This window comes from Sorex fumeus, unplaced genomic scaffold (assembly GCF_029834395.1).
Source record: "Sorex fumeus unplaced genomic scaffold, SorFum_2.1 ptg000028l, whole genome shotgun sequence".
In the NCBI taxonomy this organism is placed as follows: Eukaryota; Metazoa; Chordata; class Mammalia; order Eulipotyphla; family Soricidae; genus Sorex; species Sorex fumeus.
In genome coordinates this window covers 7,530,747-7,557,279 of record NW_026606085.1, presented here as the reverse complement: position 1 = coordinate 7,557,279, position 26,533 = coordinate 7,530,747, and the positions used below count along the sequence as shown (strand labels likewise).

General features: G+C 54.1%; 2 protein-coding genes and 8 non-coding genes across 11 annotated transcripts; 8 read left to right on the top strand and 2 right to left on the bottom strand.

Annotated features, from left to right (window-relative positions):
- The first annotated feature begins 273 nt into the window (after nt 1-273).
- Nucleotides 274-7,359, top strand: TAF1D (TATA-box binding protein associated factor, RNA polymerase I subunit D). 2 transcript variants are annotated; one of them, XM_056115218.1, is made up of 14 exons: nt 274-510; nt 852-947; nt 1,284-1,662; nt 2,220-2,395; nt 2,618-2,672; nt 2,768-2,908; nt 3,817-4,021; nt 4,728-4,777; nt 4,969-5,001; nt 5,995-6,041; nt 6,434-6,512; nt 6,718-6,770; nt 7,016-7,059; nt 7,279-7,359. In XM_056115218.1, exons 2-6 carry the CDS (start codon nt 892-894, stop codon nt 2,900-2,902), a joined length of 801 nt encoding a protein of 266 aa, XP_055971193.1. In that variant the 5' UTR covers nt 274-510; nt 852-891; the 3' UTR covers nt 2,903-2,908; nt 3,817-4,021; nt 4,728-4,777; nt 4,969-5,001; nt 5,995-6,041; nt 6,434-6,512; nt 6,718-6,770; nt 7,016-7,059; nt 7,279-7,359. The 2 variants fall into 2 exon arrangements, with proteins under 2 accessions (XP_055971193.1, XP_055971192.1); XM_056115217.1 differs by having other exon boundaries at nt 3,811-4,021.
- On the top strand, nt 3,197-3,324 carry LOC130024520 (small nucleolar RNA SNORA40). Its single transcript, XR_008792598.1, has one exon. It is a non-coding gene; the product is annotated as a small nucleolar RNA SNORA40 (small nucleolar RNA).
- On the top strand, nt 4,534-4,659 carry LOC130024514 (small nucleolar RNA SNORA18). The gene has a single exon (XR_008792593.1). It is a non-coding gene; the product is annotated as a small nucleolar RNA SNORA18 (small nucleolar RNA).
- LOC130024524 (small nucleolar RNA SNORD5) lies at nt 4,828-4,898 on the top strand. The gene has a single exon (XR_008792600.1). It is a non-coding gene; the product is annotated as a small nucleolar RNA SNORD5 (small nucleolar RNA).
- LOC130024511 (small nucleolar RNA SNORA8) lies at nt 5,795-5,928 on the top strand. Its single transcript, XR_008792590.1, has one exon. It is a non-coding gene; the product is annotated as a small nucleolar RNA SNORA8 (small nucleolar RNA).
- LOC130024512 (small nucleolar RNA SNORA1) lies at nt 6,092-6,220 on the top strand. The gene has a single exon (XR_008792591.1). It is a non-coding gene; the product is annotated as a small nucleolar RNA SNORA1 (small nucleolar RNA).
- On the top strand, nt 6,556-6,628 carry LOC130024510 (small nucleolar RNA Z40). The gene has a single exon (XR_008792589.1). It is a non-coding gene; the product is annotated as a small nucleolar RNA Z40 (small nucleolar RNA).
- LOC130024513 (small nucleolar RNA SNORA32) lies at nt 6,812-6,937 on the top strand. Its single transcript, XR_008792592.1, has one exon. It is a non-coding gene; the product is annotated as a small nucleolar RNA SNORA32 (small nucleolar RNA).
- Nucleotides 7,335-26,298, bottom strand: CEP295 (centrosomal protein 295). Its single transcript, XM_056114809.1, has 30 exons — nt 26,216-26,298; nt 25,140-25,273; nt 24,345-24,545; nt 23,866-23,990; nt 23,232-23,325; nt 21,650-21,745; nt 20,246-20,386; nt 19,234-19,417; nt 18,926-19,093; nt 17,974-18,147; nt 17,608-17,715; nt 17,415-17,527; nt 16,650-16,784; nt 15,895-15,989; nt 14,775-15,813; nt 14,145-14,639; nt 13,108-13,357; nt 12,770-12,895; nt 12,060-12,164; nt 11,472-11,564; nt 10,955-11,134; nt 10,266-10,372; nt 9,876-10,047; nt 8,946-9,385; nt 8,577-8,711; nt 8,066-8,114; nt 7,834-7,989; nt 7,676-7,760; nt 7,489-7,588; nt 7,335-7,395 (listed from the first exon to the last, which is right to left on the bottom strand). The coding sequence occupies exons 2-30, from the start codon at nt 25,245-25,247 to the stop codon at nt 7,357-7,359; spliced, it is 5,313 nt and encodes a 1,770-aa protein (XP_055970784.1). The 5' UTR covers nt 25,248-25,273; nt 26,216-26,298; the 3' UTR covers nt 7,335-7,356.
- LOC130024517 (small nucleolar RNA U2-19) lies at nt 11,875-11,953 on the bottom strand. The gene has a single exon (XR_008792596.1). It is a non-coding gene; the product is annotated as a small nucleolar RNA U2-19 (small nucleolar RNA).
- Nucleotides 26,299-26,533: the final 235 nt, after the last annotated feature.

The following is a 26,533-nucleotide window of genomic DNA, read 5'->3' as shown; positions in this document are numbered from 1 at the left end:
CTGCGGCGCTCCGTCCCCGGTGATTCGCTTCCTGGACGCCTACGCCGCCGCGTGCCCGAAAGGCCGGTGCCCCGCCCCACTTTCTCCCGAGAGGAGCTGGGATCGCGAGACTTGGGCCGCATATGAGGGGCCCGCGCACGCGGCGCCGCCATTTCTGCACTTCTTCGCGTCTGTCTTGTTCTGTGTCTGGCAGTGCCGCGGCCCCGGGCTCCGTCCTACTTTGCGGGGAACGCGGGTGAGAGCGAGGGGCGCGGGCCGGGCCAGACTGGGCCGGGGCCGGGCCGGGCCGGGGCTGCCCCCGCCTGCGCCACGTGCTCGCCGGCTCTCCCGGGCGGGTGAGCCGGTTCTCACCGGCGTCCTCGCCAGCTCCTCCCGGGCGGGCGAAGCGGTTCCGGCGCCCGGCGAGACCGCACTCAGCCCTGCGAAGGCCTGGAACGGACTCGCGGGGCCCGCACTGGGCGTCAGCCTGCCGCCGCCGCCGCCGCTCAGAAATCGCGGGGAAGAGGAGAGGTAGGGAAGATAGGGAAGTGCAGGCTTTACCGTGGGAAGTTTGGGCTGGGAGTATTCGGTCTTTGGAATCTGTTTTCACGATACGGACTTTCGGGTCCGCACGGGCAATGCCTGGGGCTTCTCGGACTGCGGGTCACTGCCAAGCAGCCTCGGCACCGTGAGGGGCGCCTGGTCCGCACTCCAAGGCCTAAGCCCTTCTCTGTGGTTCTAGCCCCTTTGGGGCATCTAGTATCTGGCCATGCACACCTGGCTGGTCTTACACAATGATTTTTTCTGCTGGCGAGGTAACCAAGTATATTTTGAGGAAAAACACATTCATTTATTGGTAACTGTCTTTTCAGAAATAAGCAGTTTTGGAAAGGATTTGGAGACTAACAAGATATGGATTCAGACAGTATAACAGCATCTGATTCAGATGTGGAGATTGAAAATCAAAGGTAAGTGCAGTTACCAACCCAGAAGGGATTTTTTTTTTATTGTAATTCACGGGGAAACCTAAGTCAAGATAGGTGGGTGGTGGTCACACATTTTCAGGACTTGGGAAAGGGAAGTGGTCTCAAAACAAGTATTAGCTAATAGTTACAAGTATTTCGTTAGCGCGTGTTAATAGCAAACAATTGAATATTGTTAGGCAGTCTTTTAGATCTGTATTTCTGTCCCAGGATTTGGTGTGTAGGCAGGTAGGGTTCATGATTTCCTGGGTCCCTCCTGGGAGGGGGGCACAGGAGAAATGTGTGGTTAGTAATCAAAGGATGTGCCATCGTTGTTTCTAGTGCTGGCTCCTCTGGCAGCAGGTTGTTTAAAACCCAGTGCGTTTCTTCTTCAACTGAACAAAAACAAAGAAACGATGTTCGAAAGGTTGCTCGGTCACTCAGGAGCGCTCAGATACCAGATTCATCGAGTGACTCATCCATAGAACCCAGACCACTGACTATCAGAGCATATTTTGAACTATTGAAACAAAGAAAGAAATGTAGAAAGAGGAGGAAATATCAGCCGACAGGAAGACCTACGGGGAGACCCAAAGGAAGGAGAAGTCGGACTTCAAGAATAAAAGGGAAACAGATTAGAGACAAAGAATCTGGGCTTCCTGTTGTAGAATCCACGAACGGAGGAAAATCTTTACCTTGGCGAAAAATTCTAACCTTTGAGGTGAGTCGGTGTGCCTGTTGGCCTGGATCTATAGCCAGGTTGTCCTACAGATTCTCTGGTCTCTGAGTGTCTAGAATTGGAGAGAGCCCTAGGCCTACTTGTGTCCACCTCAGTGCAGAAGCTCAAGCTTTGCTGGGTTTCAGGGTGGAGGTTTCACAGGAAGTGCTGGGTGACCATGGCCTGCATGTCTACAATTGTCCCTGGGCCACACTTGGCAGGGATTGGCTCAGCTTCACGGAAGCCATAGGCAGGCTGACCCAGGGATGCTGGCTTCCAGGATCAGCGGTTTCAGGCCTATTCCGGGAGGAGCCCCACCCTTCCCTGCTCTCTAACGTTGAGTAGATAAGAATAAATTAAAAAACCTTTAGATTCGTCTCTATTGATCGGTTTGAGGATTAGGAGTACTATCTTTTAAATAATATTTATAGAAAATACTGAAATTTTTCTTAGAAGTCAAAATCACGTCCAGAAATCTGCCCTTGATATTTTGAAACACACCTGTTGAAAAGTATCTTGTGAGGTCCTCACTCAAAAAGTTTTTTCCCCAATAAACACAGCAAGCAGTGGCAAGAGGGTTTTTCAACTATCTTGAAAAACTGAAGTACGAACATCATCTGAAAGAATCCTTGAAACAGATGAACGTTGGTGAAGACTTAGAAAAGGAGGATTTTGACAGCCGAAGATACAAATACTTGGATGATGATGGGTCCATTTCTCCTATTGAAGATGCCGAGTGAGTCCAGTTACATTTGTTCAGTTGATCCAAGTTTTGTTTCAGAAATCTAATGCTTACCACTCCTAGCACTCATACTGGTGGTTGGCTAAATTGGCACCAAGTGATGTGATAAAGACAGCTAAGAGATTGTAGCAAATGATCTGGTATGGTGGTATTGGGCTTACTTTAACTGTACTGCTGTAACTGCAACTCCAGTGAGAACATTTTTAATGTTAACAGAGCAGAAGATGCTGCACGTCTTGTACAAGAAGATGAATGTGATATCAAACTGGTGGTAAGACAGTTTTGGTTTTTATCATGTCACCAGTTTATTTGAAGTCAAGAACTCACAGATGCCTAGTGCAGTTACTAATACTGGTACCTGTGCAGGAGAAAGAGTGTTTCATCATAAGCTCTGAATTGTCAAAGAAGAGAAATATATGTTTGGAACCTGAGGAGTGGACAGAAAAAACAGCTGTATCTAAAAAGAGACGGCAGCCAGAAGGGACAGAGGAGCGGCTGTGAGGTCTGGTAAGCCTTGGGCTGGGTTTTTTGGTTTTTGGGTTTGGTGTTTTTTTTTTTTTTTTTTTTTTTGCAACCAGTAGGGTGGTGGGTTGGGGGCATGTCACATACCCAAAGCTCTGCACTTAAGAATTAGTCTGGGTACAAAAACTGAATGTGCCTAAGACACATTAACATGACTTCAGTGGTCAACAAAGGGAAGGAATATTAGTGCTAAAAAGAAATGCACAAGGTAGAATTAGATCCAGGGAGGCTATCCTCCCTTGGCCATTGATCCCCTCACAGCCATGGGCACCTAGCATCTGTGTGAGTGTTTGTCTGATGTGTAGGCAAAGACTTTGAGACAGATGCAAAAACTAAATCCTCTTTTGCAACCCAGAACTCGTTGTTTGGTATGAGTTCTGATACAGATGAGAAGGAACAGATGAAAAGTTTGAGTTAATAGGTAAATTGCTTGCCTTTTACATAGCTGGCTCAGGCTCCCTATATGGTCTCCTGCTCTCTATATGGTGTCCTCTAAGCACCTCCCGGAGTGATCCCTAAGCACTGCACAGGATGGCATAAAACCCAAAATAGTGGAAGTTGGCCCCAGGACTAAATCAAGTTGGGCTCGGGTATCACCCTGACTGGGATAGGGGACCATGTGGGATGTCGGGAATCAAACCCAGGTTGGCTGTGTCGAGCAAACGCCCTGCCCATGGTAGTTCTGCAGGGCTGAATTTTCTTTGTCTTGGCTTTTGGTCCGTAACTGATCTTCAGGCTTGCTCCAGACCCCAGGTGATTACATGAATTCAGAACTGGGTCGGGGTAGTACGCAAATTGCCTCCTGACGGAATCGAGCTAACTGGGCTGTTGGGAAGTTCAGCTGGTAGGTTGGTGAGTATCGGAATATCAGCATGAGCTTTCTCTAGTTCTAGGTCTTTGAGGACACCAAGCGCCTGTCAGTTGAGCCAGCTTTGGACATCAAGCACCTGAACATAAGCTGAGGCCCATGACTTGAGTGACAGCACTGGTGCCTACTCTGAAAAGGGCTAAATTGAAGATATTCTTGGATGTATACACTTCATTGTTGATACAGCACAATCTAAAACGGGGCTCGTAATCTCATTAAAGGTAACTCAGGTAAGTTACTCAGCGTCAGCACTTTTCCTTTCACGAGCATCTCTAGGTGTAGCACTCCCAATTTTTGCCATGTACCCTTCCTGTGCTGTATGTACCAGAGTCCTGGAAATCTTGGGGGCAGACGTGGCATGTTCCATCTAGGAAGTTTCATGGGCAGATTGACTTTTTAGTCATCACATTGAGCTATTCCCTCTCAGTGTCACTGGGGGTGCCTTCTTGTTGGCACTTGTCATTTTCTCATCTGTCTGAATACCGATATGGCCTAGTTGCACTGCCCAACTTCTTGACGAGTGCTTTGGGATGAGTCATCTTTTTTTAATCAACTTGGTGGTGGTCATTTTCCAGGCAGTGCTAGGCCTGGAGAGGCTGCTCCTAGTAGTGGCTGGATTGAAGGGTACCTGGAAGCCATGCAGTGACCCGCTTGTACCAGGGCTTACTCCAACATCTTCACGGGCCCCTGCACAGGTGTCTGCACCTTCCCACAGCTGCTGTCCTGGGGATCTGGATGCATGATTGAGGTCTATCCCGATGGGGCTTTTCTGTGAGCCTGCGTCGTTGGAAACGCCTCATAGAGGATTGCGGTTTGCTTGACTCTCAGGACTGCCTGTTAGACCTGAGAGAAAGCTACCCCGACAGCTGCTGCACCCAGGAGGCAGCTAGAGACAGTTGCCTGGGCAGAGCTTTCTCATGCCAGTTTCTCATGCAGGTATTGTCAACCAGGAGGGTCACTACTGGCGTGTGGAGCCTGGAAGTCAGGTAAACTTGTAGCAGGCACTACTGTGATGGGGTGGAAGTGGCAATTTACAGTTCAGATGATGAATATGTCTGTTCAACTGCTGGATGATAAAGAATGAACTGAAAACTTGCTCTGAGAGCTGAATATAGGCCTGGCTACAAAGCACACCTGAAAATGGGAGTTTTACTTAAATCTTTTGTTTGATCTGCAGGAATGACTGACAGAAACCAAATCGTGTTTTGAGGTAAGTGGAATGATTTTTTACATTTTTATTGAAAGTAAAGGTAGTATAGAAATAAAAACTTGACTGTAGTGTAGCTTTTGCCTGGATGGGTAAGGACTGGCAGTGGGACCCTCCTCCCTCCAATGTGAGCCCACACCTGGGCTGAGGAAACGGCTCAATTTTCAGCTGCTGATTTCGGTTCACACTGCCAGGTTCAGGAGAGGACAATATGCATTGCGGGCTGTCATCTTGCCCTGTATTTTTTTTTCCCCTCCCTCCTTAAGGTGTTGTGCCTAGTATCAAGCTATAGAACAGGGTTTTCTGTAAGTTTAGAGCTCCAGCCCTGGGGTGTTTGTTTGCCTTGTGCTGCCAGCCCAGCCAAGCCGGGTTCTATTCCTCCACTCCTCAGAGCCTGGCAAGCTACCAAGAGTATCTCGCCTGCACAGCAAAGCCTGGCAAGCTATCCATGACGTATTCAATATGCCAAATACAATAACAACAAGTCTCACAGTGGAGACTTTACTGGGCCCGCTCGAGCAGATCAAATCAGTGAACAACGGGAGGACAGTGCTACAGTTTAGAGTTAAGGAAAGGGAGTGACATCTAGCCCGTTAGAACTTGAAAAGCAAGCATTGATTCAGTATCCTAGGTTGGGGGGGTGATGCCCAGGAGTTACTCCTGAAGGTGCTCAGGATCATTTGGGGTGCTGGGAATCAATTTAGTCTCTGACCCCTGGTTCAGTATCTCAGTGTAGGTTAGGAAAATGGTCCCAGTTTCTGTTGACCGGAGGAGCTGGCTCATCAGGAACTGCCAGTGCACTGCATGGTATCTACACACAGCAGCGCATCCTGCTGGGTGTTCAAGGACAGTGCAACAGAAATCCAGTGTCTGGCATCGTTGGTTTCTTGGCTTCGTGCTTCTGAACCTGGTATTTTTACTGAGACATTTCCACACTGATAGGTCTGGGTTTGGCACAGCATTGATGAAGAGGGAGTAATTGTGTTTTATTTCTAGGGTACCTAATGTGGAGATGCACCTCGGTCCACGTGACCCTGGGAGATGTAAGTCTATCTTCTAGCTCTGCGAGTGCTAGGCACGGCCTGAGAAAGCTGGCCTCATTCCATGTGCATGTGGGCTCAGCTGACTGGTGTCCAGAGGGGAATGTGGCCACATTGACCACAGGTCATGCTTCCATCACAGCAGGCTTGTTGCTGTGGTGACAATGGGACCTGTGACAGGTGTAATATGTCCTTTGCTGTGCAGAAAGGAAGGGAGCAGTGGCAGTGATCCTGCTGTAAAGGGTTAATAAATGCAACTGAGGAGTGCTGGGGAGGGGCCTGCCACCTGCCCTGTTCACTCATGTCCCAGTGAGCCTGGGAATGTCCGTGTGTGAGAAAACAGGAATCTGGTCACCAGAAGAATCACTAATACGCTTTCTGTAATCCACTTGTAGGGGGCTGAAGTGACCATGGGCCCTGGGCCCTGGCCGCCTCCTCTGCGTCTTGCTGGTAGCTGGAACCTTGGGGCCCAAGGTGAGTGAACAGACCACCCTGCGTCCTGCTCTGCTCTGCATGGCGATGTTGTGATGATGGGCACAATGTTCAACTGCTCTGACAGGGCTGAGTGAAAAGAGCCTTTCTGAACATCAGTTTCTAGCAAGGGTAGGTGGGGTGGAAATGCCAGCTTGAGATGGGCTCTTTGTACCCATGGCACTGCTACTTTGTTTCTGTCCTCCAGGCTGGGAAGCCTTGGCCTTGTGAAGACCAGATCAGTGGAACCTCAATCTCTTGGTAAGTTACAGGGTTTCTCTTACACAACCTTATCCTGGTAACGGTCATTACCAAGGCTTTTAGAATGCGGTTTCTGAATTGCTGTGGACATGACCTTAAAGAAAATGCCCGTTAGGTTTGTCTTCTGCTACCTTGCTAGCTAGCATTCCAGCCAACGGGGAACATTTTCACCTTGGCCCATCAGCCCCAAGCTTCTGAGGCTGCTTTTGACCAGTTACTGAGATGACTCCTTTTTCTTGTTACAGGGGTGACAATATAGGGATTGAACAGACTGGCCATTGGTACATAGGTATGTATACACACACCTGAGGCTTTCACAGACTGGTCATTTCAAAGAGGGCTCCTGGAACGAAACCAGGAGCTCTTCACGCTGTGACCAAAGATTAAAAAGACCCTGGGATACAGTGGCCACTTGGGCAGTGGGGCTGCTGGTTCCTGTGGGGCTACATGACCCTCTTTTCCCTGTGGCTGCCATGGGGTCTCATTAATACTTGCTCTCTCCATATAGGGCCATGAGGAAGTGAAGAAATCGAGCAGCTACAGCAAAGGAACCACAACAGGATGGCATAAATAAATAGTTTATTAGTCAGTATGTGTTCTTGGCTCGAAGTTTCTCTAGTGTTTTCTGTGAAGGGAATAATACAATTGTTATTGAGGGAATAACTAGCTGTTTAGTTTAATAGCTTTGAACCTTTAAAAGTCGTGACCCCCATCTTACTTTGTGAAATTCTTTTGCTCTTGCTCTATTTTGTGCATAAGCATCTTGTCTTGCTTTTTCCTCCATCTGATGCTTCACTTCAGCTGTGTGATTGTACAGCCTGTAAGGATACAGGTCCAAAAGTACAAGTTCTGACTTGTGAAAGTCTCCACTGCAGAGGCCTTGGGTGGAGGGGGCAGTCCCTTACCTCAGGGCCCTTTGGTGTGTGAAGGGCCTTCGGTCTTCTGTAGAAGTAGAGACTCTGCTCACACCCTTGAGGCGACTCCCAGAACCTTGGCAAGGAAACAAGTTTTAAAGGGCTGGGGATGATGAACCCTGAGCCACTTCCCCAAGAAAACAACAAACCTCCAGGTTTCTCCCTGAATAGTTTGCTTTGGGAATTTTCACTGGCCCGAGTTTTGTTTTGTAATTGCTTCTGCCTCTGGGAGCATCTCGTCGTGAATGGCTGGTTCCTTGCCACATGTGCTCCCTGTAAGCTTCCTGTCAGCTGTGGAGAATGTCCTGTGGGAGACAAACTAGGCAGTGGGGCTGCTGCTTCACCAGCTGCCAGCCCCTCCCTGGAGGCACAGGGACTTACCTGAAGCTTCTGTTGCACAGTGTCCTGTGGCATGTGGACAGGGACTGGCCTGTGACAAAAAACTGTTAGCAGTCCCAGCCCCATCATCCCCCATCAAGCTACCCTGGGATAAGGAGATCAGTTCACACTCCACATGTGGGGATCAAACCAAGTCATTGCATTTTGCATTCAAGGGTCTCTGCACCCTACAGATCCGAGAATAGCACGCTCACTGGGACTGGAGCTCTGAGCTCAGCTCCAGCTTGCTGGAGAGAAAGTAAAGGCCCTCCCATTGATCGTGGATTTGCTCGAGCGGGCCCAGTAACGTCTCCATTGGAGACTTTGTTGTTACTGTGTCTGGCATATTGAATACTCTCGTTAGCTTGCAGGGCTCTCCAAGAGGGGCGGAGGAATTGAGCTCGGGTCGGCCATGTTGGCTGCGTGCAAGGCAGACGTCCTACCCGCTGTGCTGTCTCTCCAGCTGGAGAGAAGAGCTGCTATAAAAATAAAATTCTGCAACGTTGGGACTTACCTGAAAGCTGCTCTGGGCCTCGTTTTCCTTCTCTTCAAGGGATAAGGCAAAAAAGTCTGTTTCAATACTGACATCACTGAGGCTCACCAGTGTGAGATCCGGTTCTTCCATTATGCCCCTGCCAGATTCTGTCTCCTGAGGAAAAGGCAGCGCATGTCCAGACCTCAGTGTCAAGGCAGTACTGGACTTGCCCCTCTAGTTAGCCCTAGGCCACCTAAGGGAGTTTATTTTAAAAGGGGAGCTGTGTGGTTGTGGTGGTTCAGTTACAGCTCTTCCCACGGGCCTTATTGGAATGTCCAGAAATGGCCCAAAGGAAGACAGCCCAGTAGTGCAGCCCTCAGGTGGGCCAGCGCCATGATGGGCACTTACCCAGACTGGAATCAGGCTCCGTGATGAGAAGGACCCAGAACTCACAGAGAGCTCTGGTCCTGTCTGCCGAGTTGGGGTTCCAGCCTGTGTTGATGGAGGCAGTGGCACGGCCAAGGGACTGACCTCCCTGGGTCCTCTGTGCAGTTCCACACTCAGCTCAGAAGCAGCACCAGAGAGCTGCCTTTCTGGGAGGGCCTGGCTGGGCAGGAGCAGCAACCTGTGTAATGCACATGCCTCGCTAGGTGATGGCACGGCCAATTCCACAGGGAACTGGAAGTGAATCTTCTTTGGACTTTGCTCCAGCCGTTCAGAAGGGTCCTGGTGGTCCAGGCACCCAGGGCCGTCTCCCGCCTCAATGCTGAGAATGCTGGGTAAATCGGCCTGCTGGTTCTCCGGCGATGACAGTTCTGGTAGGAGGCGAAGAAAGGCTTGTTGGGAACCTGTATTGAAAAGTGAAGAGCTCAGGGGCTGGAGTATAGCAGCTGACCCGGGTTCAGTCCCAGGTACCCCTTGTCCCCCCAAGCCTGCCAGGAGTGATCCTAAGCACCACCAGTGCGGCCCCAAACAGCAGTACAACACTTATCCAATTTGATGTCACACAGTCTCTGATGCTAGTGATGCATGGGACAGCAAATGGGAAGGAAGTCACTGAATCTGAACTCACTGCTCTCAGCAGGCATCTCAGGATATTTAACAGGAAATATGCACCAGGGCAAATGAGCGTATGGGGAGAACATGCATCTCACATGGTGTATGCACATAGCATTGAAGCTTATATCAACTTGGGTATCACAGAAGCTACAAGCCACAAATTCTGTTATTTAAACACAGAATTTTGCACACTTCAGAGCGGGGCAACAGGATACAAATGAGCTTAGGCAGTTTTGCAGGGACATAAAGGCCCTAGGCTGTGGCAAGCCTTATACGTACTCTCAGCATGGTCGGCTAAGCATGGAGCTGTGGTGTAAGCCGGGGTAGGGGCAGGCGGCCAGGCAGAGCCTGTAGTGAGAAGAGGGTGCGGGCAGACCCTCAGCGAGGTGCTGGAGCTGGAACTGGTGGGCAACGGCACGCTGGAGCAGCTCTCACGGGAATGCTCTGAGGCCTGGCGAAAGAGCAGGGAAAGGCCAGGATGACCATCCAACTTACCAGCTCTTGCTGTGACACTAATAATGCGGTCATTCAAATCCAATTCTTTTTTCTGGGGGAGGAGTACTAGGCATCACACTGGGCTGCCTACTTGTCTAGGTGCCACAAAGTGAGTGGTCCCTGGAATCCCAAAGGGACCAAGTGCGTGGTGCTGCGGGTGGCCATGCTGCGTACCTGGGAAAGGTTCAGCCCACAGGACAGCGGCGACACGTCCAGATCCAGATGTGCTTCTAAGGGCTTAAACTGCTGATGGTGCACATCTGGGAAGGTTGCTTCTGGTTCTGCAAAGGCAAGAGCAACTGCTGGAATTTGGAGGGGGAAGTTCTGTTTACAGCCTAGAAAAACAGCACTGAGAACATAACCACAAATGGGCTTTTGGGGGACCAATAAAAATCTTTTTCATTATCAAAAGATGCTTTCAAATTAAGTCCTAACATAATTTGTAATGAATGAAAGGAGTGGAGGTACACTCAATGACCAAAATCTCTCCAATTTGTTTCCATATGTACTTTGCCAAAGTCTTTTTCCGAGACCAGCGGGGGCTCAGTGCCTGGCTCTGCTCAGCAGTGACCCCTGGCACTACTTGGGGGCTGTATGTGGTGCTGGGGATTGAACCGGGAGCAGTTGCAGACAGCAAGTGCTCTAAGCCCAGTCTCACTGTGCCAACTTCACAGCATCAAGAGGTCACTTAGGGGTTAAGAGACCATACGGTCACCACTTTATTCTTGGTGCTTAGCTCGCGGTTAGAGAAAGCTTCTGGCCACTCTCTGTGTGAGGGAAGGTACGCCCATCTGTTCTACTGTGCGGACAGCTGTGCCCAGCCCTCAGGACACTGTGCCGAGGCACACAGGGGTGTTAGTTACCTGGCGGGGTCGGAGTCTGGGCTGTGGAGCTAGAGTCCTCCTGGTGCGCATCTGCTCTCTGCAACACCAGTGCAGCCATGTCCAGAGGGTCTGGCCTTGGGTGAGCAGCCAGAGGGGCCAAGCCAAGACACACTTCCGCCTCGGCCTGCAGATCAGGACCCACGTTCTCGGAAAAGGAATCTGAAAACCGGGACCAATGAAAATACTGTCACCGCAGTTGGGAATTCTGAGGGAGAACTTTGAGCAGGGGCAGGAAATCCCACTTATTGGTTTGGTACAACCAGGAACCTGCAGGGATTTGTCCTGCACAGGGGACGGAACAAATGCTGCAGTTTCTCAGCAACTCTGGAGGCCCAGCACCACTGTGGCACAGGTCAGTGCCCGGGTCATTGCCAGGACACCGAAGCATGACACTGCTGCACATGGAAACAGTGCCAAAGCCCTCCTGGGTACTGCTGCCCCCCTCCCGGGCCCACCAGCATCTCAGGGTACTTGCACATACGTTGACCTTTATTACCTGAATCCGTAAGGCTCAAATCTGGGTTCTCGAAACTTAAAAAGCTCCCGGTAGAAATGGTTATTGAGAGTGGCTCGTGATAAGTCTCCTGCACTTCCGCATAAAATGAAGGAACTCATTAGACCACAATGTAGATGTTCAATATCTAGGAAAGCCCCAATCATCACCATCAGCATTTCTCAATTCTGAGCTCAGATCAACTGTAGAGCCCTCAGGTAATCAGTAAGAAATGTTTCATCATTGCTCAGAACCGATCAGCTACCCCCCCCCATCTCTCTCTCTCTCTCTCTCTCACACACACACACACACACACATACACACACGGGCATGCCAGTCACCCACAGCACCCCAGCAACCCTCTCCCCCCCCCCCACACACACACGTAAACATCCATCCTGCTGCTTCTCAGAGTCTAAGATCACGTGCCAGGCAGATGACAGGGCCTTCTGACGCTCAGATTTGGCTATTTTTCATCATAGATCCACTTCCTGGAAGCAGACCTCAGAGCACAGGCCTAGGTGCCATGGTTTAAGAAGGACACAGGTGAGCACACGAAGCCAAGCAGCACCACAACCTCACACAAGCCACAACCCACCTGTGCTGGCTCCAGGGCTGGGCTGTGACGCGTCTGGACTGCCTCCACGGTACAGCTGAGAACCGCACCACGAAGCTCAGGCTCCTCCGGCCCCTTCACTAAAAGGTAAGAAATTCTCATTCAGGTGAAGGGGAAGGAAATGGGTGGGTCTCGACATCCGATCCTCAGCAATGAGCACAGAGTCCTGCCCTAGCTCTGAGCAGACAGGACAAAGGACAAACAGGTCAAAGACAATAGAAAGCCCCAGGCCCCGCGTATACCAACCAGCACTGATTAGGACAATGACCCCTCTAAACACATTTCGCCTCCCTCACTCAATCTGAAACACGGGCTTCAGCTAAGACGCTTGAGCCTGGCGGGGCCGGCAACAAAGGAGAGGAAGAGCACGTTTGCTCTGTATGTGGCTGACACAGATTTAATCCCCAGCACCCCAGACAGTCCTCTGGGCCCATCAGGAGGAAGCCCTGAGCACTGCTAGGTGTGCCCCCAAATCAAAACCAACAAACAACAAAACCCCAAATTTGTGCCTGTGGAGTGGAGCCAAGTGAGCTCAGCCTGCGGGAGGAGGCCTTGCCAGGAGCACTGAGTCAGGAGGCCCCCAAACCAGAGAAAGTAGGAAAGAAGCTGCCTACATACCTAAGGGCACGCGCCCCCAGGGCCAAGGACAGCATGCACAGGCCAGGCCGGCGCACTCTCTTCTCACCTGCCCCAGCAGCAGCCGCATGAACAAGTGGCGGCCGAGTAGACGCAGGTTGGGCCAGCGCGTCTCCCAGCGGGCTCTGCTCCCGGCTGATGGAGACTCGCAGGGGGTCTCTGTCTTGACAAAAGTCTAGTTTAACAGGGAGGAAAAAGGGGACCCGTGAACCTCCCTGTGGGGAGGAAGCTTCAGGGGTCAAGGCACTTGCCCTGCACGCGGCTGATCCAGGAGTAACCCCAAGCACTGCCAAGTGTGGCGCAAACTACCCCCCTGCACACCCCAAACCTGCCATCCTGCAAAGCGGAGGGACCTGAGCAGCCCAGAGCCTCCTGCCCAGTGGGTACCTGAGGGTGCGGGGGACTCGCTCTCCGGGATAAGGCTGAGCTCGTGCTGCTGCAGCTCTAGCCCGCTCTGGACTCTGGCCACAGGTGGCCGTGGAGGTCTGGGCACTGCTCTGGGCAGGGGCTCAGGGGGCAAGCTGGTCACTGGCACAGTGGCAGGGACGAGCAATGACGGGCAGGGAAGCAGCTCGGCCGGCGGTTGGCCCTCTGCAGCGACATCCAGGACACCAGGACACTCCGGGGGGACACATGTCTGCAGAGGGAGGAGGGAGGGATGAAGGCACTGCCAGCTCCGAAAGCAGGCACACACAGTCCTACCACTGCACTGTATAAGCTGAGCCACAAGCCACAAAATGTGTGCGTGGGAATGGTATAGCGGGAAGGCATGTGGTTCTGGCACCCCCAACGGGCTCCCAAGCACTGCCAGGGGGAACCCCTTAGCACAGAGCCAGGAGGAAGCCCTGAGCACTAATGGGTGTGACTAAAAAAACCAAAACCAACAAACAAAATGTGTTTGTGCACGAGAGAGACAGAGACAGAGACAGACGGACAGACAGACAGTAGGGGAGGACCAGCATGGGGTCTGCTCACATAACCCCAGACTTCTGTGGCCCCGACACAGATGCCAAACCACAGAAGGCCTGCAGCGGTTAAGACGGACACTTCAAGCCCAGGTCAGGCTGACTGAACACAATCTAAACACAAGAGTAGACCGTGGAGGTTGGGTGGCCACGTGGGCACGGACTCACCGACCCAGTGTCCAGGGTTTCCTGCGGGGCCGCTTGGGGCCTCTGCACATGCTGCTGTCCCTGCATCTCTCTCTGGCCTTCTCTCAGCTGACCCCAGAGCTGACCAGTGTCACTGGGGTCTGTGGGCCCACCTTCGGCCGAGGTCAGAGGGCAGGGTTCAGTGGGGCGGCTGGACAGTAGGTCATGTGGCCTCGGCCCTTGCGATGCTGTGAGCTGGGGTCCATTCAGGAGGCTACCGGCAGGTTTGGGGCCAGGGCCACCCTCAGCGCCTGCTGCCCAGGGCGCACACACTCTCCGCTCTAGCTCCTGCAGCCGCTGCAGAAGAAGCCTTTCTTGTGCCGCCTGCTGGGCACGGAGTGATTTCTTCTGGCTGTCAAGCTCCTGCTGCAGAGCCGCCAGGCTGCTGTGGTCAGGGGGCAGCAGGTGTGCCGAGGGCACCGGGGCCTCCCCGGTGCAGGTGAGGGCTGCCCTCTGGGCCACCAGCCGCTCCTGCAGTGCCTGCAGCTGCCCACACTGTGGCTGCAGGAGCCGTGACAGTCTCTGGAGCCGGGCCTGCAGTTCCAAGGCCTGTACATGGCCAGGGTCTGACTCCGCAGGCAGTTCCTGGGGCCCGGCGGGCTCTGAGGGCAGGCTCTCCAGGCTTTTCTGGCCCTGGACAGGGATGTCCCCCGAGTCAAGTGTCTCCCGATCCCCCTGCACACTATCTAGAGCAGGGGGCACGGGCTGGGAGCCCTTCTTGAGTTTCTCGTGGAATGGTGGGGTCCGGGCCCCTTCGGGCACCGTCACCTGGAACAGGGTGTGGGAGGGGCTGGCCGGCCCGGGTGGCCCTCCCACCGCCCTGCCTGGGCCTTGTGCCCAGTCCCGGGTTTCTGGTTCATCACCCAGGCCCCCCTGCAGCCTATGGGTGTGTCTGCAGGGCACTGGGCACAGCTCCTCGTGCTGGGGGCTGGGAGGAAGGGGCCTCTCCTGGGTGGGGGAGCATGGGCCGGGCACCTGTGCAGAGCTCCCATGCCCGGCCGAGCTGTGCCCAGGGTCCCAGAGTCTCCGGGCAAGGAGCTGGGCCTGGGCATCATGCCTGGCAGCGAGGGCCTCCCACTGAGTGGCCAGCTGGGCCTGGAGCAGCTTCAGGCAGTTGTGCAGTGGCAGGAATTGGTGCAGGACACTGAGAGGCCTGGCCGGGCCCAATGGGGGACAGAGGTTGGGCTCTGGGAGCTCAGCAGACAGGGTGTCCGCGGCGGGCGGCAGGGTGAGTGGGGGCTGGGGCTGGGGGTCGGCCTCCTGTTTGCCAGCCCCTGGTGCTGCCTGGCCCGACACCCAGACAGGCTGCGGGTCCCCCAGGTGGCCTGAGAACATGCCAGGGTCACCCTCGAGGGGAGAGGACTCTGGGCCCTGCCCAGGACCTTTGCTGGCCGGAAAATGCGGAGCCGAGAAGCCCAGGGGCGGCAGGGGGAAGCAGGCACCCGGCTGCAGACGCTTCTGAGCCTCCTGGGACTGTAAGGCCTCCCTCTGCACGTCCAGCTGCTCCCGGAGCAGCTGCAGGAGGTCTCGCCGGGTGGCACCTTTGTCCGAGGACGGCAAGATCATGCCAGAAGCCGCAGGCCGCGAGCTGCACGTGAGCAGTGATGGTGGCCCCCTCGGCTGGGCAGATGCCTCCCCACTGGCACTGCGCGATGCAGGCAGTGTGTGGTGAGATGGGGCTTGGTGGGGGCCAGGAGAGCTGTCGGGGCCATGGGGGTGCACCACAGCCTGAGGGGTCTGTGCCAAGAGAGCGGAGGTGCTGGGCGTGTCTGTGGACACTGCCCCGCCCAGCAGGAGGCCCTGCATGGAGTCGCCAGGATGCAGCCCAGGACGCAACCCGGGTGCGAGACCCGCCGTGCCGGGCCCCAGGTGTGTCCCTCTCAGCACGCTCTGGAACTCCAGCAGCTGCTTCCGAGCCGCCTGCACCGTCTGCCTGTGAAGCCTGGCAGAGACACACCATGACTGGGTGCAGACACCAGCTGCCCACCCCAGAGGAACTGCAGCCCCCGCGCAGCACACGCACCTATTCTGCTGCAACAAGTGACGCTGGTAACTGCGGATTGTCTGCCTGTGACTGTCCTCAGCCACCTGGGAGCTTGGCGTGGAGGTGGAACAGTCCTGGCAAGACAAAGATGCCCATCAGTGACCCAGCCAGCATCGCCACTGCACCGAAGGGCCACACTCGGCGGCTCTCTACAGACCCCGCACCGCCAAGAAAGGGGGTGCAAGGGCAAACACTTGCCATGGTACAGCATTTGCCTTGCACACGACGGACCAAGATTCAACCACCCCTGAGCCCCACCGGGGTGATCCCTGACGGCTAAGCCAGGAGTAAGCCCCCAGCACCACCAGTGTGGTCCAAAACAAATTTTTTTTTTTTTTGCTTTTTGGGTCACACCTGGCAATGTTCAGGGGTTACTCCTGGCTCTGCACTCAGGAGTTACTCCTGGCAGTGCTCAGGGGATCATATGGGATGCTGGGGATCGAACCCAGGTCGGCCGCATGCAAGACAAACGCCCTACCCGCTGTGCTATCTCTCTAGCCCCCAAAACAAAACTTTTAAAAAATCCAAAGAAACAAAGAAAAAAAACACTGAGCTGATGTTCATTTTACACAACCTACAGACACCCCCCGCCCCCTCACACTCATTCCTGCAGAGAAACACACACCCTCATAGCACACACCACACACAGGCACAGCTACACATGCACAGAAACACTCTTAAAAGAGCCCTCAGGAGGCTGGCCAACCCATGCCCCCGCCACGCCCCTGCCCCACCTTGGCCCGCTGGGCTGCCATTCTCTTCTCTTCCAGCTGGGCCCGGAAGCGGTCACTTTCTAGTCTGAGCTTCTGCTGCTCGATTTGCTCCAGCAATTCCAGCTGCTTTTGTTTCTGCTCTTCGAGTTCCATGATCTGGGTAATGAGAACGGCAGAAACATGCGCCGCAATGTCCCCCACAGGGCCTTGGACATGTGGGTACTCACTGGCCCCGCTGGGGAAGAAGGCAGTGAGACCAGGGTCGGCGGGGAGCCAGAAGGGGAGAGGCCCAAGGGGAAGCCACCAGACACACACAAGCTGTTCTGTCTCTTGGACAAGCAGGAAACCCGGCCCCACCTCCAGGACAGCTGAGGTCCAGGCCCGGCCCTGGGGCACAATTTCAGCCAGGCACAGCCAAGGCCCGCATCCTTAACAGGACACTCAAGAGGTGGCCAGTTCCAAGAGGACGGGGAGAATGGTGGCTGGTGGCCACACAACTGCATGGCCTGACATGTGTGAACACACATGTGCGTGTTCTCTCTCCTCTCCCCTCCCCTCCCCTCCCCTCTTCTCTCTCTCTCTCTCTCTCTCTCTCTCTCTCTCTCTCTCTCTCTCTCTCTCCCCCTCTCTCTCGGAGCCCGCGTGTCACCAGGATGTCTCTGACAGAGCCAGAGGGTCCTCCGTGCTGGCCGAGCCCTGAGGCCACTAGGCCAGAGGTAGCGAGTGCTCAGCTGAGAAGGCCTGGCCCCCTCACCCATCCAGCAGCCTCGACTGCCCCACCCGTACCTGCCGCCGCCTTGCGGCCATCCGGACTTTGGTGGCCACCTCCTGTGGGTGCAGCAGCATGGACTCGATGGACTCGGCGGCCACAGAGGGAACAGGCTGCACTTCAGGCATCCCTGAGACCCCCAGAGAAGTTCACTGTCATGGAGCCCATGCCCGAACCTGCCTCCCCCACACGCAGCGGCTGGGGGCACACCTGCTTCCTCGCTAGGTTCGGCCTCACGGGCAGGCAGGCTCGTGGGGAAGGGCCCCGAGTCAGTTGCCATGTCGGTCGCCGTTGTCACCGTGGTCTCGCTCTCAGTGGCTGGAACATAGAGATATGGTGCTGTCACCTGGCATCCACGCACACACGTGTATCACCCACACGTGTAGTCTCACTGACATGTGTGAACTAGTCTGAGCTTCTGCTGCTCGATTTGCTCCATAGAGCAAATCAGCGTCCCTGGCTCCCCGGCTCCACCCCAGCCAGCCTGTGTCCTGTCCGATAAGATTCAGGCTGCCGGATCCTGGGGAGCAAGGTGCCGCAGGCCCAGCACTGAGGGGCCCTGACCTGAGCCCTTACCGGCAGACACCTCTGTCTCGGCTGAGGGCTCCTGACTGCTGCTGCCCTCGGCATACGTGGGCAGGCTGCCCTCCTCCTCAGACACAGACTGGACTGTCCACAGAGACTTCTGGTTTCGGATCTTGCTCAGCAATTTCTTAAAAAGCAACTTCGAAGGCACCGGCTGGGGCTTCACTGCCAAGGGAACGATAGAACAAACACGTTAAGGCGTCTGACTCCAGGCAACAGAGGGCATGTCCGCGGTCCAACCTAGCACAACCTCACGTACTTGAGACTCACGATTCAACGCAAGTCAGACACTGGTCAGCCCCAACCACAATCTGATAACCAGAAATTATTTTCCAACTTCGCATTAAATAAATCCAAGCATTTCTTTCAAAAGAGTTTGCATACATGCAACATAAACTTCAAGGTTCCAGACTTACCGGAAGGAGGTTTTTTTTTTTTTTTTGTCTTTTTGGGTCACACCCGGCGATGCACAGGAGTAACTCCTGGTTCATGCACTCAGGAATTACTCCTGGCGGTGCTCGGGGGACCATATGGGATGCTGGGAATTAGAGCTAGGTCGGCTGCGTGCAAGGCAAACTCCCTTACCCGCTGTGCTATTGCTCCAGCCCCAGAGGGTTCCCCCCCCCCCCCCCCCCCCCCGCGCTTGCCAAACGATAGATTAAAAACCTTGTAGGTTAAGAGTGGCTGAGACCTTTCTGCAGTCTGGAGAAGAAACTCCCACCCAGGCCTCTGCTTAGGGTTCCACAGGGGGACTGAAGGCCAGTGGGCACACCCACACACTCCAGCCACTGCCAGCAAGGAACTTCTCCCACCCATCCTCCCAGAGCCACTTTGCTTCAGGACGACCACAGGCTGTTTCCTGGTGTGGGACGGAGACAAGGAGTGCGGCTGGCAGAGACCGGCCCCACGGGAGATCCCGGCTGGGAGCCTCCGCAGCTCTCACCGTCGGCATCGCTGGTGCTCGGCACAGCCACGTCCACCACGGCAGGGCTCGTGGTGTCCCCCAGGAGCTCTTGCTCCATGGACAGGTCCAGGTCTTCGTCTCGGATCTGATCGGCCACGACGGGCAGAGGCTCGGGCTCAAGGTGCAAGACCAGGTTCCCTTCCACCTCTCAAAGAGAAAAGAACCGGACCCAGGTCACTCCCCAGGCGACTGTGCAGAGGCCGAGCCCAGCGTGGCGGGTGTCCGAGTGTCACTGGAGGAAACACGCGGCACCGCCCACCACTGAGGGCGCCCCCAGAGCCTCTTACTCCTGTCCGCGTTGTACATGTCCTCAAAGGCAAACTCCAGCTCTCTCTGCCACTCCTCCTTCATCTCGCTGCGCCGGTAGGGCAGCTCGACCAGTTGAGCCGGCATCTGGGCCACCGTCTGCCTCCGCCGTGCCAGGTCCTCCTGCTGCAGCTGCTTTAGCTCTCTCAGGAGCTTCTCTTGGTTCTTCAAGAAAGAGTCAGGAGAGCTGAGCCACAGACAGCAGGTGACGGCAGAGATAAAGCAGGGAAGGAGCATGGGAACCTGGCAGAAAGCCTCTCCTCTTGTACTTGGTCAAGATGCCCGACACACAGTCCTAAGCATGGTTGCCCCATCCTGGGGACCTGCACCTACGCTGTCAGCCCAGTTCCGGGTACTATCTGGCCTCAGATTCCTGAGACTAGCTGAGAATTACTAGCAATGATTCAGACATTCGATTATTTTCATGACTTATTTCCAGTTCATACATGCTTAACAACGTAGAGGGAAAGGTGACAATTTAGTTCAAATTTTACAGTGATGGTCACCAGAGTGAGTGGCATCGAGTTCCTCAGGAAGTGCTCAAAAGCCCCTTTCTCACATGATTGTGGGAGTCGCCGAGCACACTGAGGAATCCCCACATAACACCAGACTTGGCAAGGGGAGTCTCTTCTGCCCAGTGTTTGCACAGAAGCACTCGGAGCAGGAAGCACATTTGGCACGGGGCCAGTTTCACTGCCTACGGGCAGCACCCCGGGCAGCTCTGGGACCCAGCCACGGCTGGGGGGGGGGGGGGGGGTCCAGGAGCCTGGCAGGGACTCCGGGTGGACTCTGCAGAGTAACACAGCTTTGCTCAAATAGCACACAAGGGAGCAGGGGATCCAGTCTCGGGCTATGTCCAGCAGAGGCCACGCGACCACTGAAATCAGCATCAGGAATGACATTATTGCGTGGCCGCCTCCACTCACCGGAGCCTGAGAGGGCACTGGGGGCCCACGTTCGCCACTGACCACCACACACACACATAGCGCTGACCTGAGCGAGCCGGATCCTGGTCAGCGCGCGGGAGCCACGAATGTGGGCCTTCTCACAGCGCTCTGCCCTCTCCCGGGAGGCCTGTTGCTCGACGTCTTCCAGCCTTTTAGCTTCTTCTTCAGCAGCCAAATGAGCGTCTGGCTAGCAGTCAGGAACAGTCAGAAAAAAAATTGACATATCAAGCAAACCCACCAACTACTAAACAGATCAACTTAAGACTCAAGTCTTTCCTATGTGCAAGAGCTGCAGCAAGAGGACTCACACTTGCCCAGTCATCTGCACATGCATTGGGACAAAGAGGCTGCTCTGGACACTGCATCACCCAGAGAGAGCACGCACCTCTCACCAGCACACATGCCACTGAGTTATGTATAAGAATTCCAGGGACAAAAAGAGCTGCAGAACTGAGAACCAAGAGGCCCAAACACTGGGGCTTCCCTGGGCCCCCGGGAGCAGCATGCAGCTTTCTGGGGCCAGGTCATCAGTTATGAGATGCCAACAGGGCTTCTAGAACTTGCTTCCAGACAGCGACCATGAGGGTGTGGTCGGCCATCACCTCACTAACATGGTCATATCAAACCAAGGGCTAGGGCAAAAAGCTGCATTACTATTTCACTGAATATTTGCTTGCCTTACTGGTAAACAATCCCAATGGAACCAAATAGAAATCCCGTGTATGTCTATGCTGAGACTCCATTACTTTGGTGAATCAATAATTATTGACAAGAAAGCCATCATCTGTGAGAGCGGAGATATTTCATAGTTAATATAAAGTAGAGGGTGCTGGCCAATTTTGGATAAAGGGGCGTATTACGTACATAACACACACACACACACACACACACACACACACACACGTGAATATTCCAAATTTTCCACTAAGAGAATAAAAAGGTTTAAACCTGGCTGGGGAGATGTCCACAGGGCTAGAAGGACAGGCTGCATGCTGCAGCCTGGACCTGCTCTCAGAACCACCCAGTGTCCCAAGTCAGGAGGAATCGGAGCACTGCCCTGTGTGGGACAGAAGACCTGAAACCAAAAACCAGCAGGCACCCCCTCAACCTTGGGAGTATCTTAAATCTACAGCGATATCAATAGCCAATGCCTTCCTTTGTGTTAAAAAACCTGATTTTCAGGGCTGGAACAATAGCACAGCAGGGAAGGCGCTTCCTTTTCATGTATGGCCCTGAGCACAGCCAGGAGTGATCCCTGAGTGCAGAGCCAGGAGGAAGTGCTGAGCACGGTCGGGTGTGGAAAACCTGACATGGCAATTCCAAGCACAGTGAAGAGCTTTTCTATGAGCGTCCCTGGAGTCAGCTGGTTCCCGGGTTCTAATGCTGACGTGAGGGTGGGGCACCATAAACAGGAGTAGGAATCGCTGAAGGGGGGCTGGGTGCCAGTCACCTGCCCTGTGTCCATCTCTCGGTTCACCAGGCTGCTGAGATGATGGTAGGAATCACAGCTGGGTCTCACGGGGGGGATCCTACTTAGGTCGATGTTCTGGAATAAAAGAAAAAACGAAAACAGTCGGCTAAGAAGAAAATACAAAACAAAACAAAAAAAACAAAAACAAACAAAAAATCCCAAAACCTAGAATTTTGATTTTAGCTGGTTGTCCTTGCTGGTTTCTGCCATTTACTGGTCCCTGGGCCTGTGCCACGTGTGGCCAGCCCTTGACCCTGCATCCCTGCTCATTCTTTCGCACTGCATGGCCCAGAACAAATGGGCAGGCACAGGTGAATGGTAGCTAAGGGTAGCTGAACATGGCCCTCACACTGGCCAGTGAGCAAACGGTGTCAGCGGCACATCACCACGGTCGTTGGCACAAAGGGCTGACCAGGACCAAGGCTACCTCACATGCATACGCATACACAGAGGCAGGGCACAATCGCAGACCGGACGTCCACACAGAATGTCACAGGCTGGACGCCTTCTCAGGCCCCTGGACTGCAGAAGTGCTCCAGGAGGTTGGGGTATCCCCGTCTGCCAGACGTGGCCATGACTGAGGGACACCAGGATCTCAGAGACAGAGCTAGAATCTTCTCGAGGGACCTGCCCCTTCCCCTGCACCTCAGGGATCACTCGTCGCAGGCAGATGGCACAGACAAACGTGCGGACAGTGGGTATCTTCGGTCCGACGAGGGGACTTTCCCCATGAGGACAGTGACGGTCACCACTGCGGCAGGCTACCGTGAACAAGAGCACCTCACAAAAGCAGAGTCCCCTCACCGAGCACCCCACAGAGAGTACCTCGATCTCAGTCCCATAAAGGAACTAAATCCAGGGAGTCCGGGCTCACCGTCACCACAGATATGGTTACTTATTCCTTCTTTCCTCGTGGCACAAGGAATCGTGCCCTGCACCTTCTCTGCTACTGAGCCCCACTCCAGAGCCTGGCTTCTTTCTTTTTATTTATTTTTTCCTTTACTTTTTTGCTTTTTGCTTTTTGGTTCACAGCTGGCAATGCACAGGGGTTACTCCTGGCTCTGCACTCAGGAATTACTCCTAGTAATTACTCAGGGGACTACATGGGATGCTGGGAATCAAGCCCGGGTCAGCCAAGTGCAAGGCAAACACCCTACAGCTGTGCTATTGCTCCAGCCCCAGATTTCTTTCTTTATCAAACAGCATCTTTTTTAGAATAGCTGAAGGCCAAGTCCGAAACATCTATCAAGCAGATAAGTTTTGGTCTAACCCTACGAGGCATTTATGTTAGCACAACAACCCAAAAGGGTAAGGTCAAGCTGTTCAGTCTTCTTGAAAAATCCCACAAGTTTAGTTTTCCAAATAAAACAATGTTCCGAGATAACTGGGGAAGACGGAACCCAGACTGGGCCCTAAGATCATCACAAACGTGACTTTTTGCACGGTGTGACAGGCCCAACACACATGGCATGTCTGTAGTTGAGCTGTGACTGCTGGGCCTGCCCTGCTCCCTGCCAGGGAGCCACTGTCCCTATGTTTTCCCCGGGCTCAGAGGACGCACCTCAAACAGTGGTGGTGGTGGTGGTGGCAGCCGTGTCACTCTGGCGGATCTCTCCTTCTCCACAAGCAGGGCGTCCTTGCGGGCCTGCAGGTGCCTGTGGACAGAGACCGTGAGTGATCAGCATGCCCTGAAGCTGAGAGCTGTGCAGAGGCTCCAGGCTAGCCCCAGGGCAACGCGGCTCTCTGCTTTGTTCTGAGGCAACACGCAGAGAGGCGGGGGCCGCAGAGACCAGTGGTGACACACACCTGGCCAGAGCCTGAGGCTCACACAGTGAGTGCCCAGCCCGGCCAACTGCCTCTGTGGCCCTCACGTGCCTCTCACCTGTGGTCTCCACAGTGAATTTGGAAGAGGCTTACCAGCCAACCCTCCGTGCCCACGTTGTGGGCCCTAGGAGGTAGCAGGAGGCAGAGGCCTCATTCCCCAGAGCCTCTCAGATGCTTCAATGCAGTTTCCTCTTGCCATATCTGAGCCTGACCCTGGGCAAGCCCGGCGTTTCCCCAGAACTTGGAGACGGCCCGGAGCTCACCCAGGAAGGCCCTGCCCAGTGATGCCGAGTGACCTGCACATGGGGACCCAGGGTCTGCCGGCCAGACCAACCTCAGGGGAGATGACAGGAACAACCGTCACTACTCACCAGGTTTTTTGTTTCATTAATTGTTCCTTCTGATCTTTCTGCACCTTCAGGGCCTCCTTATGTCTGATTTCTGCTTTTAGTTTTCTTTCTGCTGCTTGCTGTTCCAGAGCGTTCAAATCAGGTTCCTAGAAAGGCATGGATGACCTCAAGTGGCACATCAAGCAGGCTGGAAAGGTCAAAAACATAACCATCCGGGTGGTTCCCTGTCAGCGGTTCAGAGACTGAGGTGAGGCAAGTCTAGAAACCAGCAAAGCTGGGGCTTAAAGGTCACTCCCAGGGGTGCCTGGGAAACCGCGTGGAGCCGGGATCAACCCTGGGCACAGGCAAAGTGTGTGCATGGCCTTCGTGGGCTATCACTCATTCCTAAATCGGTTCCCACCAAACACACAGCTGAGTGTGCACCCAATTCTGTGTCCCTCGGCTGGTGGTGAACTCCCTCACCCCGTGGCCCTTGGCTGGTGGCGCCCTCGCCCACTCACGTGCACTGTTGCCTGCTGGTGGCCCTCGCCCAACGTTCTCAGACTCGCCAAGTAGAGCTTTTCCAGCTTCTTGATTTTCTGAGTCTGTGACTCTGCCCATTCTGCCCTCAGCTCTTCTGCCAGACGAACAAACTGCTGGTTTCTCCTCCGTTTTATGTCTTCTCTTATCTGGAAAGCGATGCCCCTTTCTTGTTCTCGAACCTGAATAAATGTTATTATACGAAAAGAGGCCTCATTCAGTATTTTGGGATAAGTATTCTGGAAACAGAAATTAGAAGAACTCTTCGTCTCCTCCATTTTCTAAAATATCTACACCAGACAAGGTGTACGCACAGCAGAAACCTGAGGGCATAGAACGGAATGGGACCCTCAATCTACCTTCTCGGCTCCCCGCTAGATGAGTGGCATCCCCTCGCCCACAGCTTCCCAAGCAGCATTTCAGACAGGCTCTGCAAAGCTTCTAAAGGCATCTAGGAAGGAAAACTCTGATAAACTTTCTTCTGCACTAACGACCTTCCCAGGAAGTCTTCCTCCATAATTTTCATCAGTAACCTCATTTCACTCTTCTCCAATAATTTCTGGGTCAGGTAAGTCCTATCCCTAAATCTTCACCACTGTGCTATTTGCACAGCAAGTCCTACAACAGTCAGAAAGCAGGTTCCTGGGCAGGTGGCAAGAAGGAACTAGAGGATGATCTGGTACCCACCATGCTCTGATGAAAGACTGCTAAGAACATAAGGGAAAAAAAAAAAAAGAGGACAAAGAACACCAAATATTATTCCAGATAGACCTTACCTGCAGCAGCCTTAATTTCCGTCTTCTTTCATAATCTTCCTTTAAAACAAAGGCTTCTTCATTGGGGCTCAGTCTCAGCCTGCCTGAACTCCCCACTTTTCTTTTCATTTCCGCACTCTCTAAAGATAAAGGTTCTGATTTTAAAAGAGAAAAGTGTCTGTTAAAGTAGGGAAGCAGGCATTGGAAAAAAGTTTAAAATATATATTCATACTTGACATTTAAAGGAGTTGATGCAATAAAGATTATTTTGCATAAACAAAGCCCAGCTCATTTATAAGTAGCTACCTAAAGGACACTGAAACCCAAGAGAAAACAAACCTTCAAGCACAGGGGACTGAATTAAATCCCTTCCTTTACTTACTATTTATCTTAATGGGGACTTAGAAGTGTGCATTAAGGTCGCCCAGTCACCAGGATGACACTGCCTGCAGGTACTAGTCCTGAGATGCCACCTGGCACCCATAAGCGGGGATGGGGGTTGGGGGGAACGGGGACACACACACACACACACACACACACACACACAACACTCGGCTTTGCATTCATGAGCCAGCACCACATCCATTCTGGTAAGTCTCTCAAAGGTCTGGGGATGAGCAAACTGCAGCTCAAACTGCAGCTGCTCACCAGGGGCCAAGCCCTGGAGCATCTTGGAGGCCTGCAGACCTCAGCTGGGGAGACGCACTTGGGTGATAGTGGAGCCAGGCTGCGTGCCCCAGCACTCTTGAGTGACAGCACACCACCACGAGCCAGGTACTGTGCCAGGGACCTCCACCTGCCGCGGGGCAGTGGGGGGCCCTGGCATCCCTAATCCCGCGGATGTCTCGTCTCCAGTGGCTCTCAAACCTTGACGCTCTTCCTCCTAACACCCCTCGTCTATACCCTGATCTCCAAGCACCCCTTCCCTGAAGCCCAGTCTCCAAGCACCCCTCCCCTGCACCCCTCGTCTGCATCCCGACCACCGAGCACCGCTCCGAGCACCACGTCCTTCAAGTGCCCCTTCTCCGAGCACCCCTGAACCTCTCCCTCCAGCGCCCCTGACCTGCACCCCCTCCTCCGAGACCGCTGCGCTTCACCCGCTCTCCGCGAGGCAGCAGAGGGCTGCAGATCCCCGGACGCCCAAAGCTCTGGCTGCTTCGAAGCCGCTTCCCAACAGCCGTTCGTGCGCCTGCGCGGGGGACCAGCCGCGACGTCACTTCCGCCATTCAAACCGCCCGCCAATGGCGCGACGGCGCCGCGGGAAGGTCTAGCCCCGCCCCCCGGGGCGGGGGGGGGAGCCGCCGGACGGGCACGCGCACGCGAGCACGCACGCGAGCACACGCACGCACAGCTCGTCCGCGAGCACGAGCGCGCCGCCCTTTGTCCCGCTCGCCCGCCGCGTCCTGGCGTCGCGG